Source organism: Electrona antarctica (genome assembly GCF_951216825.1).
Source record: "Electrona antarctica genome assembly, chromosome: 8".
NCBI classification, from domain to species: domain Eukaryota; kingdom Metazoa; phylum Chordata; class Actinopteri; order Myctophiformes; family Myctophidae; genus Electrona; species Electrona antarctica.
Window position 1 is genome coordinate 24,166,872 of NC_136789.1, and position 15,003 is coordinate 24,181,874.

The 15,003-nt window shown below is 41.9% G+C and overlaps 1 protein-coding gene across 1 annotated transcript; it reads left to right on the forward strand.

Annotated features, from left to right (window-relative positions):
• Positions 1-1,733: 1,733 nt before the first annotated feature.
• Positions 1,734-15,003, forward strand: LOC306927412 (E3 ubiquitin-protein ligase RNF14-like). The gene is made up of 9 exons (XM_079507139.1): positions 1,734-1,860; positions 5,152-5,313; positions 6,438-6,568; positions 6,724-6,910; positions 11,295-11,701; positions 12,124-12,352; positions 12,887-13,059; positions 13,471-13,601; positions 14,293-15,003. Exons 2-9 carry the CDS (start codon positions 5,160-5,162, stop codon positions 14,351-14,353), a joined length of 1,473 nt encoding a protein of 490 aa, XP_079363265.1. The 5' UTR covers positions 1,734-1,860; positions 5,152-5,159; the 3' UTR covers positions 14,354-15,003.

Genomic DNA, 15,003 nt, shown 5'->3' on the forward strand with positions numbered 1-15,003 from the left:
AGAGTTACTTATTACTCCTTAGAAAAGGAATATTACAGTAATATAATATATTACTAGTGACTATAGTTACTGCCCAACACCGAGTAAGATGATATTAAATTAAATAAATAGACTTTGAGTCTGACACTAGACCTCTGCAATTGGTATGAGTAATCTATATTCTATCAAATATAAGTATAATGTACAATATATCAGTAAAATATACTGTATGCAATCTATGCATGAATATACCGCCCAGTTATGAAGGCTGCTATGCTGCCATTATATAGACACACACACACACACACACACACACACACACACACACACACACACACACACACACTACTGCATGCATGTCAGAGTCAGTCCTACAGCTGAAATCCCATTCAATTGCATTGTCAAATTACTTGTAAAAATCTTATGTAACACTATACTGTACATATCATTTAGATGGAGCTTGGTACTTTGAACAATTTGCAGAACCAATTTCTGTCTGTTGAGATTTCTAAGAGTTCTAATCATGTTCAGGATTGCTCTCACCGAGAGACACCATGCAGATATTTTACTGTTCTGTTCACTTTTTTCTTTTCTTTTTTCTGAATGCATACACATGTTCAAGGTGCAATGTGAAACCTTGAGTCTCTGAATGCCATGTACATTTTTCAGTTCAACTGAATTTATGCTTGGCGTTGCCTTCGGTTAATTTGCAAAAACTGAATGTCAGAAATAAAAAGAATCTAACAAACCCATTTGGTGTTCTCAGGTAATTCAATTGAACACTAGAGAGACTGACAGTGGTGAATGACATGGAGAGGTATGTTTATCTTTGTATAAAGTGGTTCACTCACTACGTGTGTGTGTGTGTGTGTGTGTGTGTGTGTGTGTGTGTGTGTGTGTGTGTGTGTGTGTGTGTGTGTGCGCGTGTACTGACTGTGACATCAGCTCAGTATGCCCACGTTTTGCTCATACTAGGGAAAGCAACATGTTACTTTCGTAGTGAAATGAAATGAAATGAAATGAAATCTATATTTACCCAGGGTATCTGGGCTAAGCTCAAGAACTTGTTTCCAGCCAGGCCCTGCTCATAGAACACATTTCATCGTAGTGGTTCAATGCCTTGTTCAAGGGCACTTCAGCGGTGGTAATTTTAACGTGTCGGACGGCTGATTCGAACTAGGAACCTTCCGGTATCAAGACCGCGCCGCTATCCGTTCGGCCACCGCTGCCACAATAAGGCAGTGAGGTGTTCTGTTGCAATAGTCTATGACTATGTAGGCCTACTGTGTTGTAGAGTGGTATTATGCCACAAGGACAAACGCATTACAATCATGCAGATATAGTGTCCTTCACTGACAATTTGTGACAAAAGACAAATAACTATATATTTAGATCAAAACTAGTTGATTATGGTTGGTATGTTTGCACATGAGGAATGTCTCCAGGGCATGCGATACAATGGAAAATATATATATTTACACAGCTCATAGAAACTTAAATATGATAAATGCCGATAATGCCGTATTAATAGATTAATAGACTAACCAGTAGAAAATCACACAAATAGTAATAGGCCTCCTATTCCACTGTATGATGAAAGCATTTGGAAATTGCGAGAGGCAACAGTCTGGTAACGCGAGACTACGCGAGACTAGACCCTAGACCGACACCGGTTTGCATTTCCGGTCCGAAGCGGATACGGAAACAGTCTCTTCCACCCCCCCTCTTGCCCTCGCCGCCTGCCTACCGGTAACTATTGTTACTCGGCAACCAAGGGGCCAATCACAACGCTATGGTCCCCCGGGCTATGGGATCAACACTACCGATACATAATCCTGCTCCTGCTGTTGGTCTGCAATCAGTGAGTGTGGAGAAGAGAAGGTAAGGATAAATAAATAAACTGGTGGTCACTTTTATAGTATAAACTGCGTAACGACTGTGTATACACGCGCCGTAACAATACTATACTACTGTAATTATGTGCTGCTTTGTCAGCTAAATGTTATAGCTGTCTACCTGTTTGGGCTATGATCAACTCGTGTCGTTGGTTGGGTGACGTTAGCTAGCTTATAGCATAATGTGTTGAACCGGGTCGTAAAGTTTATAGATAGAGATAATATCAGTTGCAGAGACAGCACCGTTACGTACACAGCAGGATAAATGACAGTCAGACGATGGTTAAGGCTATTGTGATGACATGTTGCTGTTGCTAACATGATGCCACGGCACAGCCAGCCAGCTGCAATGTAACGTTAGCCTTGTGTCAGAAAGGGGCAAAGTCCCCCCTGAAATCTCCTAAATGCTCGTGTGTGTGTGTGTGTGTGTGTGTGTGTGTGTGTGTGTGTGTGTGTGCTTGATTGATTTAAATATTTATTAACAGTTTGCAGAATTACAGTACATTTCAAGCACAAACTCAATACAAAGACTGTTAACTGTGAGTGGACGACCCAAGTCTGTGTGTGTGTGTGTGTGTGTGTGTGTGTGTGTGTGTGTGTGGTTCCAACTTCCAATCTGAGTGGTTGTGACTGAGTTATGACTCAATCATTAAAGAACCACATCACCCTTATTAATTAACCTTAACAATTAAGTCCACTAGGACTGTTTGTGTAAATCCTTTTAGACCAAGTGTATGACTTTGCTGTTTGCATTTCTGTCTAATAAAGTATGCACAATCAATCAAAAGTCAAAACCCAAAATTGTCTATTATGGGTCTATGCAGTCTGAGTCTCAGGAGGGCTCATTCTGGACAGTTCCAAAACCTGCCTACCACCAGTGACATAATCTGTTGGGCAGGTTTGGTCATTTCATTTCAAACGTGTTTTATTTATTTTATTAAGGCAAGAACAATGGCTTCTATAGCGTGCTGACTTTAAGGGAAGAGTAGGGTTGTCGTTTGTATTAGTTTGTCCCCATGAGGCACAGAATGAGTTGACAGAAATCGAAATAATGAGCATTAGTGAGGACCAATTATATCAAGATATAAAGGTTGAAAACGGCCGGGTGATCATATCTTTGATCATCTTAAAGTTGCCTTTTTTTTCCTGGAGAAAATATTATTAAAGGCTTCGAAATCCCTGTGGGTGAATTTCAGTCGCCCAGAGGCAGCACAGCAGTTTAGAGTTACAGATGCAGATTGAGGAAAGTACTGTCAGATACAGCAATGAAAAGGTAAGAATTATCAATACGAACTGAAGCACCATCAATAACAGTATGCAAAAGTATACACCAGGTTGGGCATTGTGGCCCAATACTGGCATGGTAGTGTCTCAGGGGTAGAGTGGCCCGATGCCGATGGTAACTGCAAGGTAGCTAGTTCGAACCCGGGCTCCTCCAAAGTTAGTGTCGAAGTGTCCTTGAGCAAGACACTGGAGCCCTAATTGCTCCTGATGTGCTGGTTGGTGCCTTACATGGTTTCCGCCGTCATCGGTGTATGAATGTGTGTGAATGGGTTAATGTAATGCACAATCTATGTAAAGCGCCTTCGATAAAGGCACTATATAAATGCACCATTTACAGTAGGTTGAGGCCCCTTGGCTCATGGCTCATAGTTCAATAGTATATCTAGTACTGAGCTATGAGCCATATGGGATACCGGAGAACTACGCCAGTTTACCAACTCGCCGCATCGAACATTCTTCATCAATGTCTTCATCGTTATGCTAACATGCTATCTCCATCAGTGTAGTACAGTATGTCAAACCCACAGATGTTAATTTCCAAAGTGATCAAATTATTTTAAATGGTCGGCTAGATAATGATAAAAAGGTGAGTATGTGAATACCAATGATAGTACCAATGATATTTCAGGATATTGTTTACTAATGAATTACATTGTTTCGGTACTTTGGTGTTTAAACTTTAGCATTCCTAATGTCCTACTTCATCTAGTGTAAACTCTAAACAACTATCCCCTCTCTCTCTCTCTCTCTCTCTCTCTCTCTCTCTCTCAATTCAATGCAATTTAAATGAACGTGAAGTAAAACTAAAATGCACTAAACCACGGCGAGTCGGAAAACCGGCGAGTTCTCCGGATACCGAGCCATGAGCCCCAGCTTGACTCACACTGTACAGTATATACACACAGTACTGTACAAGACAACTCAACTTTAGTGTCACATTGCGGGTTTACATGTGTGAAAAAGAAAGTTGGTCACTATTGCACTTTCAAGACAAAATAGAGAGAGAAAAAACAGGTCAGATATCAGTATGAGCAGAGTGATATATATTCATAATGAAATGTATACATTATTGTGTATAGCTGTGGGTGCTGGCGGCGTGTTTCCTCCTCCGCATCATCAGTGCCCATACCCGAGGCGGGGTTGGCGAAAGGGCTTTTCTGTGCGAAGTTTGCATGTTCTCCCCGTGTCCCCTAGGGTAGGTAGTGGTACCCTCACAAAAACATGCAGTAATCCTGGTCTCTAAACAAAAACTGCCTCCCCCTGGCCAGCCGGGGCGCCTGATGGAGGGGAAAGGAACTGGTTGGAATAACGTGTTCCTTCCACGCGCTACGTCCAACCAGGGAAACTCCCCCCTGTCACGTGTAAAGGAGCAACTTGGACACTCAGGCAGGAAGGAAGCATGAGTTCAAGTCCGTTGCTCTCCCCATGTCCCCCATATATGGGGACTAGGTTGGCGGAGGGTGTGTAGAGAGCCCAGGATCACATTAGATAATTGGCACAGGGGTGAAAAAATGGGTTACAAAATCGAGGGATAAAGATTTAGAGAAATGTATACATTATTATGTTGATTGACTGTGTGTTTTTGTTTTGTTGAAGCAATCTGGTGATTTGACATTTGTGCTGCTGTGTTTATTACAGTGGCCCCCAGTAGTGTTTCTTAACCCATTTTGGGCGGGAACCCCTTTTGGTGTTAGCATTATGTTATGCTTTAGCTATTGAAAAATAGCAGTAATAGCAATATCTACAAGCTCGTAGTGCGCCACCGAGTGGCGCGCTACGAGCTTGTAGGTCTGCTATTTTTTAAAAATCGAAGAACGACTGACATAGAAACATAGCTTTTTCAGAACTGTCAGGATGTAGAAGAGATTTTTAGAATCTGATCTCAGGTCAAAATGGGTTAAAGCTAAGTTTTATACTCCACAGTATCATGACAACGCTGCTTGCCAACCAGTTGTTTGAGACCATCGTGCAAATAATGTTGTTGTTGTTGTAGGAATGTAAATGTCTGAGGAGGACAGAGAATCGCAGGAGGATGAGCTGCTTGCTCTAGCAAGTATCTATGATGAACAGGACTTCCACAGGGCCGACTCGGCCCAGGGAGGAGAGATGCAGCTGTGCCTGGAACTGCCTCCCGACTTCCAGGTCGTCGTGCAAGGTAACGTCCTGCTGTTGGAGGAGACGTTTGTTCACTCAACAGTCAACAGTTTTCATTTTAAAAAAAAACTATGTTGCTATATATATCATTGGTTTTCGAAATCTTTCAAGTCATGGGCCCCCAAAACTATATACTGTATATTTGGACACTGACCCCCCCCCCCCCCCCCCCCCCCCCCCCATCTAAAAATATTTTGTTCCAGGGAGTGGGACGCCCAGAAGCAAAGATTTGAGAAATTTGCTTTAAAAAAAATATATATATACATATATATTCAAAGATTTGCACAAATGTTCACGATTTTTCAAAAATAGCAGATGAGCTTGTATATCTGCTATTTTTGTATTGCCAATGTATAAAATAATGGTAAAGTTGTTCAAATCTAAAGTGACACAGAGGTCTTAAATGGGTTGACCTCTTGCGCTTTTTTCAAGATTCAGTATTTGTCCCTACGTCTTGCGGGGAAAAAAGCTACCACAATGGAAAGCTGTCGAGCTCTTTTTAATTTCCTTTTTTTATCCTTTTCACAGATCATGTACAAATACTACAGTATATGGTGATGAACTGTATATACACTTTTTGTTAATACAAACATTTTTACTAACACAACAGGGACACCAGGTTTATTGTGTTAAGTGGCGAGTGTTGATCTCAACTAGGGATGTCCCGATACACTTTTTTCGTTTCCGATCCGATCCCGATACCACAATTTCTGTGTTAGCCGATACCGATACTGAATACCGATACCAGAGAATAATATTTATAATAATACAAAAAGAAAAAAATATCTTATTTTGAAGTCCACCAACCGGGAATAGTGTTTATAGCTATCTAGCTATATATCTCGTGTTGTGTTTATAGCAGACTCCTCGCTCAAATGTGCACTTGCAGTTTTCCAAAGCAAACTCCACATGCCCCAACATTTTATTTACCTGCTGTAGTGTCAACCCCTTACCCCTGTGTCGGATCGGGGGTTAGACTGGCATATTTGCCAATACCGATATCAACCGATATGACCAAATAAGGGCCGATCCGATACTTTTCCGATACCGATACAGTATCGGGACATCTCTAGGAGATCCATAACCTTTTCTAACTTAAAGGTGCTACATTTAATTGCTTGACAGGGGAAAAACGGGCAGTGTACAATGTCTCCTTCCTACCTCCTCTGGTCCTGAACTTTGAGCTTCCTTCAGAGTATCCATCTTCCTCTGCGCCAATCTTCACCATCAGCTCCAAATGGCTTACCAGAGCACAGGTGAGGCTTATTTTGAACAGAGCCAGGCTCAATATACCAAACGTTAACCTTTGTAAAAGCTTTGTACCCAGTCATGCCCAGTCATTTCAACACTACAGCTCTTAAGACTTGTGTGTGCGTGTCTCTGTATATCTTTCGTCTTTGGGCCTTGTCAGATGAGTTCCCTGTGCAAACGTCTGGACGAGCTGTGGGAGGAGAACCAGGGCTGTGTTGTTCTCTTCACCTGGGTCCAGTTTCTCAAGGAGGAGGCACTGGACTTCCTGGATATCCAGTCCCCTCTGGTGGTAGTCCGAGGGGGAAGCAAAGCCAGCGGTGAACGCAAGAAGAGTGAGCCTGTTACAGGTACAATATGAGAGGATGTGTTGTGTACAGGCTTTAGTTTAGACATACTATTGGTCCGACTGTCATTAGAACGACCTACCTCAAACCCTAACCGCAAGCACGGGAGCAGCGCATGTTCGACCGCATGACCGACCGCTGTTTCCGCATGTCGGTCCGTTGTTGTGTCGGATAAGCGTGCGCACCCCGTGGGTTTCATTTGCGGTATGCTTGCAGGCACAATTATGAGATGATGTGTTACGAGTGTCCTTGCCAATGCCTGGCTATGCAAAGAAGAAAGCCGAACAGAGGAAATCTGCATTATTTCAGGAAAGAGGAGTGCATGTATCCACCTTTACCCATATCTCTGACTGATCCTTACGGATGAGGAGAGGTGCGGTTCATTTTGTTGTCTTGTGGCCACAAGATAAAAGTCACGTCTTGCGGAAGCCCGTTCTCGTGAGTTGTGCACTAGATCTTAATCTAGTCGTCAGTCTAGTTGGCACGCCTTACAGTTCCAGTATCCACAAGGTTGGGATCATGTGGGCCCGTCTTCATCAAATACAATTACACGTCGTCAAAGGAGATGTTTTTTCAACTGGACTCTGTAAGCCCCACTATTGTTTCCCCTGTCATGGTGATAATTGCCACTATTGCATGTACTGGGATACATGATTTATTTATTTATTTTTATTTATTTATTTATTTGACAGGGACAAAGCTCATTGATCAACATGTCAGTTTTCACATCAATGTAAATGGGCCAGAGTTAGCCAAAGCTAAATTTCATCTGTAGTCCCTGGGCAGGCTCTTAAGAAATGAATGATAAAAAGAAGAAAGACATAGTGTAGTGTGCCAGCACACAACACCATGCGTTGATGCCATGTGTGCATATGTGCCAGCACCCAACACTATGTCCATACAAAAGCACAATACAAAACAGATAAAAGAAAGACATAGTGTAAGTGTAGTGTGCCAGCACACAACACCATGCGTTGATGCCATGTGTGCATATGTGCCAGCACCCAACACTATGTCCATACAAAACACAATACAACAGATAAAAGAAAGACAGAGTGTGTGTGCCGGCACACAGCACCATGCGTTGGTGCCATGTGTGCATATGTGCCAGCACCCAACACCATGTCCATACGAAAACACAGTACAATACAGTAAAATACAGGAACAGATCAACATGGTACAGGGGACAGAACAACAGCAACTCCACAAAGAAATGACACCGGTTGTAAATACTAAATAGTGCTGATAGTTACTCATGATTAAAGATTTGAATCGTTTTTAGCCACCTTTTCAGGTTGAATTTGAAGGTCAGATAGTTGGAAGTCTCTCTTACTTCTGTGGGGAGACTGTTCCAGTGATGGGAGGCTCTAACAGAGAAGACTGTTTTACCAAACACACTACGTCTGATTGGCACTTCACAGTCCCCTCTGATAGTTGCCCTTGTTGCTCTGTCACCACTGTCCCTTCGATCTATGAACTGTTTCAGTGGTGGAGGTGCAAGTCCATTTAAGATCTTAAAAATGAGGCAGTCATCTGCAAAATGTTTAAAGCTGTCAAAATTAAATAAGTTGTACTTTAGAACTATATGGCAATGGTGTTAACGGTTGGGCTTTTGATCCAGTGTTTTTAATGTCTGTTTGTAAAGTGATTCTATGGGTTTTAAAGTTGTCTGATTTGTCTGTGACCAGGTTGTGAAACAATAGGTTATGTGTGAAAAAATCATAGCATGCATGAAGAGTTTAGCTGCATCTGTTGTTAGATATGGTCTTATGTGTCTGAAATTGGATAAATTGAATTTGATTTTATTGGCTACATTTTTAACATGCTTTTTGAATGTCAAGTTTGAGTCTAGTGTAATTCCAAGATATTTAAATTCTGATACTACCTGAATACTACTACCTTCAATAAGGATGTCAGTGTCAGGGTCTGTGGAGTTCCGTGAAAAAAACATACCAACAGTTTTTTTTGTATTCAGATGCAAACATGAGTTCCTCAGCCAGTCAGATACTAGGTCATGGACCTAGGTCATGTATGTTTAGAGAAGTCAAGGCGTGCAAACTTCAATGGGCCTGTAGTCGGGGTGGATATATTCATCAAATGTTAAATGAAACATTTGTAAATGTGCTCAAATTAACTGAGGTACTCTGAAGGCCCAGACGATTTAGCATTATTTTGTTCTCATGCGCACTGTGACATTCGTTGTGTGTGTGTGTGTGGCTTTAATATGAATTGGATTTACTGGTGTTTAGAGCTGCATTGTGCCATCATGCCCACGGTGGTAGCAGTTAACTTCAAAACAGAGCACACTTTAAGAGGGAAAGACAGCTTTGTTAAAACCCACTTTATACGTTACTAGTTTTTAATGACTTGGATTTTAAAATAAAATGAGAGGATTTTCTCTGAAAAACGTAGATAATAAAGACACAACTAGGAAACTACTTGGCACAGGCCTAATGTCAGTTGCACTACATGTTTTATTAGTTACTGTAGTGTCTCCAAGGCTCATGAAGTGCACTACAATGTTAATTTGTATAAATACGTCATATAATATGACATCATGCTATGATTAACCACGGATAACCGCAAACACTCTCAAGTGTACATAAATGTGCCTTAAAGCCCATCCCTACCCGCCATGGAAGCTATAGTTTGTAGTAGTACATGACTGTGATTTTATTATGGTGTTTGGTTGTTTGAGCTTGTTATCTGTGGACTGTTGTGTTATTGTTTGCATCATGGTGCGCAGACCGAGCAGAGATTATGAGTAGTTTAGCATATAGAGCCAGCAGGCTGTCGGAATCCTTAAATTACTGGTCAAATAGTGCTCCAGTCCAACCCTGATAATGCATTTGATTCAGCTATAGGCAGGGTGTAGTCGTGAAAGCTTATCTATTGATAATCTATTTCTCTGTCTCAGAATTTTGCAGTCTTTGCCCATTTTAATTTGTGACTTAAATGAGACGAGATCAAAGTTATTTGGTGCTTTCTCACCTCTGCAAAAATTGCCTTGGAAAACATCGGGATAAATACACATACTTTTACTACAATGTAATTTGAAATATTTTTGTAGTCTGTTGTAACTTGAACTGTACACCGGCAGTCCAATGAATTAGCCAACGGCATAATACCAGACCGTAGTTGTGCTATCAACAGCCTTCAACTCTCCTACAAAGTTGTATTTCATAGACTAAATAATGAGTAATCCATGAGCCACAGATGTATTGTGCATTTGTGACTTTGGTTGGGAGTGCCTAGTATACAATCTTAGCCACAGATTATTCTCTTGGAAACCTGTAATTCTATGCTATAGTTAATGTTTATTAGACATTTCCATTTTAATGTAGCTGTTTATGTACAGTTACAGTACTTATGTTATAGTTTTGTTTGCACAAAATGTAGCCTATATCCTGTGCAGGCTACATAATCTAGCCTATCATTCTAGAGTACTATATTATGCCAAGATGATCAAGAGCAGCTTTTTTCTTTTGCTGCTGCTCTCTTGTATTATTGCAAACAAAGTGAGCACTAACTATAGAAGCTGGCCAAAACTGTGTCTGTGTGTCACGCTGTAACACCACCCGCCCACCACCAGGGGGCAAAAGATTGGGAGCAAACCAATACAAACTGAAATTGGAACTGGAACGATACAGAGGTCTGTGTGTGTGTGTGTACATGTGTGTGTCAGACTGCCACAATACTTTGTTCGCTTCCCGCGTTTACGCGTCTTACTTGTATTATATACTATTGGAAGAGCTGCTTTATTATACAGCATCTTGTGCCCACGAGATAAGGGTATGTAAAGAAGGAGGGGACAGATGTTGTACTCATAGCAGGGGCCATACCATATATGGACTGGGTGGGAGGCAAACTGGAGCCGGAAATTCAATGGAATGCATTGAAGCCAATGAGAGCCAGTTAGACCAGCTTATGAATAAACACAATTTTAACCCATTTTGACCTGAGGCCGATTTAAAAAGGCTTCTATATCCTAACAGTTTTCTGAAAAACCTATGTTTCTATATCAGTGGTGCTCAACCTTTTTCATGTCAAGGACCCCCAGAATTATCTGTATTTGGCTGTGGACCCCCATCTGAAAATATGTTGTTCCAGGGACCTCCCCAGAAGCAAAGATTTGAGTTTAAAACCTTCGCTCTGAAAGAATATATAAGATTTGCGCCACATTTTCACGATTTTTCAAAAATAGCAGATCTACAGGCTCAGATCTGCTATTTTTTAATAGCTAAAGTATAACATAATGCTTAAAACACCAAAAGGGTTCCTGTCCTGAATGGGATAATGACCGATAACGGTTTGGGCGATATATCTCTCTAAACATATATACTGTATGGTTTTAAACATAAACAGCACTTTTCTTCACTCTCTTCAGCTGTGAAGTGTTCCGGTAAGTCTTCTGATCAGGAAGACGAAGAGCGGCCAAGGACACAAAAAATGGGACATTCTGAACCGCGGGCGTCGCCGTCTTCGTCGCCGTCGCCCTCGTCTCAGCTGGACCCGCGGGCCGTGCTGGCAGTGGACCCGCGCGCCGACATCCTACCTCAGCTGTTGGACTTTGACGAGGCACACCGTCAGAAGGTGTTTGACAGCAAGGTGTTCTGCTGTGGGATCTGCTTCATGGAGAAGCTGGGCTTGGGCTGCCTGTGCTTCAATCAGTGCCAACATGTCTACTGCAAGGCCTGCATGACGGAATACTTCCAGATTCAGATACGAGACGGCAATGTACAGTGCCTTAATTGCCCCGAGCCAAAATGTACCTCCGTTGCCACACCACTGCAGGTGAGCAAGGCGTGCGTGCGTGCGTGTGTGAGAAAGATTCTGGGCTCCATCTTGCGCCACCCTTATCCCTTCTCCCTAAACTAATTTAGCCATTTTTTACTATTTTGAAAAACATTTTAAAATAGTTAAACTAGCCGATCTACACTGAGACATTGTGAGCTTGTAGATCGGCTATTTGAACTATTTTAAAAGGTTTTTTAAAATAGTAAAACATGGCAAATTAGTTTAGGGATAAGGGTTAAGGGGTGGCGCAAGATATAGCCCTCCGTCTAGTTGCCTTATGCACTGGCAGAAACCATCATTAAAAAGTCAAATTATTCCTATTTTCTTATTGTATAATTGTGCCTGTAGATTCCTGATGATGAGTAGTGAATCTTGCTCTGGGTGTTTCTGTCTCCATCCACCCGTCTTCTCTCTCTCAGGTCAAGCATCTGGTGGATGAGGAACTGTTTGCCCGATATGACCGCTTGCTGCTGCAGTCCACTCTGGACCTGATGGCAGACGTGGTGTACTGCCCCCGGCAGTCCTGTGCCACCGCCGTCATGGTGGAGCCAGACACTACTATGGGCATCTGTCCTGCCTGTCGCTATGCCTTCTGTACCCTCTGCAAGCTGGCCTACCATGGCCTGTCCCACTGCAAAATCACTGCAGGTGTTTACACTACTCCGTCCTTTACTGTTCCTCTTAGCTTTTTGCTAATTTTTCAACGTGGAGGTGGTTGAATTTGCCTGTTAAAACCGGGAAAGCACCAGCTTTGAAAAATCTTGAAACTTCTGGGGGTCCTGGCATGAAACATTTTTGGGAGGGGGTCCGTGGCCAAATACATATCATTTTGGGGGTCCTTGGTGCGAAAAGGTTTGAGAACTACCGTTATAGTAGGCATTAAATGCCTACTATAACGGTAGTTCTCAAACCTTTGTAGAACCCGATTCTACAAATTTTGTAGAATCGGCCTCAGGTGGTTAAAGTCCAAGACTAAAGAATTTGTCTTTTTGGCTTAAATTAATCTTATTCCCGTGGAGGCTTACAAGGAGAAACCACCTGGGTGTTGCTTTCTACGTTTTTTTTTGCTTTTGGTATAGCCTAGTTTTAAACAGAACAAAGTTGGATATCAAAAGTGAACATGTTTTGAAGAAAGATGACTGCTGCTTGCATTAAAAAGCCAGTGTTGTCTGTTCTGTACAGATGATTTGCGTGGCCTGAGGGATGAGTATCTTTCCGCCAGTACATCCGGGAAGAAGTTCATGGAGCAGCGCTATGGGAAGAGGGTGATCCAGAAAGCAGTGGAAGAGTCCTTCAGCAGAGACTGGCTCAATGAGAACTGTAAAGGCTGCCCACGCTGTGGGACAAATATACAGGTATGTATTGTACACCATGGGGTTGGACCATTTCATTTAAAATGATGGATAAAATGGCAAAGGCAGAGATGTAGAAAGAAATGCAACATAGGTCTCAAGTTGTACACAGAGCGACAGACACACAGGCATACAGCTACACATAGATTTGTGGTTTTTGGAGAACCACTAATCTGACACATTGACGCCTAGTTTGAAATCGATCGGTTGGAAGGTTCTCGAGATAATGTGAAGGACACACACACACACACACACAGACAGACAGACAGACAGAGCATTTATGATAGATGGTTGTTGGTAATGTATGAAGAGACCCCCCCGGGCCCCACGTATGTCATGGGAGCTCAGCTCCCACATAACTCGAACCCTGTTTTCTGCCCTCGTCTCATTCTATCTTTACCTTCTGTCCTATAGAAATCAGACGGCTGCAACAAGATGACATGCACGTCCTGCAGGCAGTACTTCTGCTGGCTGTGCCTGGGACAGCTCAGCAAAGTCAACCCTTACAGTCACTTCAACAACCCCAACTCTCCCTGCTATAACCAGTATGTAAACCCCACTCACCATGCTTACAACCACACTTTAAACCTTTATTTGTATACCCTCAACTAAATACTGATTGGTGAAGGAAAAATCTGCATACTTCACCTTAGCCATTAAAGGACCACTTCACCACTTTTCAACCTATCTTCATATAATAGGTCCTCACTAATAATCATGAAAAAATGGCACGATTTTTTTCTACTCAGTCTGTGTCTCATAGGAGGGCTGTGGGCAGTTCTTCCAGTGACATCATCATTAGGCAGATCTTTTTTTAAACAAGATTTTTTTTACAAACATTTTTAGATTTTCATTACCGTGAGAACGATGGCTTCCATTTTCGCATTGCAACTTTTCAGGACTAGAAAGCCTGCAGTTTCTATTAGCTTGTATTCCCCATCTATGATGTCACTGGAAGACGGTTTCTGAACTGCCCACAGCCCTCCTATGAGACACAGACTGAGTAGAAAAAAAATTGTGCCATTGTATCGTGATTATTAGTGAGGACCAGTTATATGAAGATAGGTTGAAAAGTGGTGAAGTGGTCCTTTAAGTCTTTGCTCACTCGATGGTCATATTCTCTATTCCTTATTAATCCAGCGACATATTTGGATGTCACTCCCACATAATCGTCACACACAGCAAAACAATAATTTCCCCACTAGTGCCTGAATGTGCCTGTGTTGTCTGTTCCAGACTGTTCCAAGGTGTGGATCTTGATGATGAGGATGCCTTCTGGAGCGATGAAGAGGACTGATACACGTGCAATAAATACCTCCCTGCTCTGTGCGCCATTTGAATGCACTTTAATCTCCCCCCACCACGCCACACACATTGACCACGCTTTAATGTATGTACGTCTGCACACAGTTTCAGTGCCACAGCTACAGTACCATCGTTTGACACTGACGGAATAGATTAGAGATGGTCACTTATACAGTGTTAGTAGGAAGGCGGCAATGGATTTAACTTGTAGCGAGTTTAGCAACTTATGTATCAACTGGAGACAGCATTGCAGTGGAGTCCATTCAAAATGTACAGTCAATTTCCCATTCAAAATACAAAAAGTACAGTCAATTTCCCAGAAGATACCACATCACAAGACCTCAATTTAGCAAGTTAATTTTCAATAATGAATGAGTAATAATGAGAAGTGAAATTGGCACAGATTAAATGGTTTTATCTGTCCAAATTGAGTTCACTGTTCACAGTTTGCTACATAAAGTGCTTTTGTAATCATGATTGAGAACACATTCAATGCAAATTTACCTTTTTGATTGATTAATTTGTTAAAAGCAAATTGGGTGAAGGGAAACCCCGTGCTTGAATTTCACACTGATGCATGGTGTTCTACATCTCTCTTCAATTTATTCTATTTTATCAGGAATAAACATTTGACTCCTGTAA

Bases quoted from the DNA above. Each gene is read 5' to 3' on its own strand.
- LOC306927412 (XM_079507139.1), top strand. From the start codon at position 5,160: ATGTCTGAGGAGGACAGAGAATCGCAGGAGGATGAGCTGCTTGCTCTA. The intron at 11,702-12,123 runs GTGAGCAAGGCG...TCTCTCTCTCAG, and splicing joins CCGTTGCCACACCACTGCAG to GTCAAGCATCTGGTGGATGA. The intron at 13,060-13,470 runs GTATGTATTGTA...TCTGTCCTATAG, and splicing joins GCTGTGGGACAAATATACAG to AAATCAGACGGCTGCAACAA.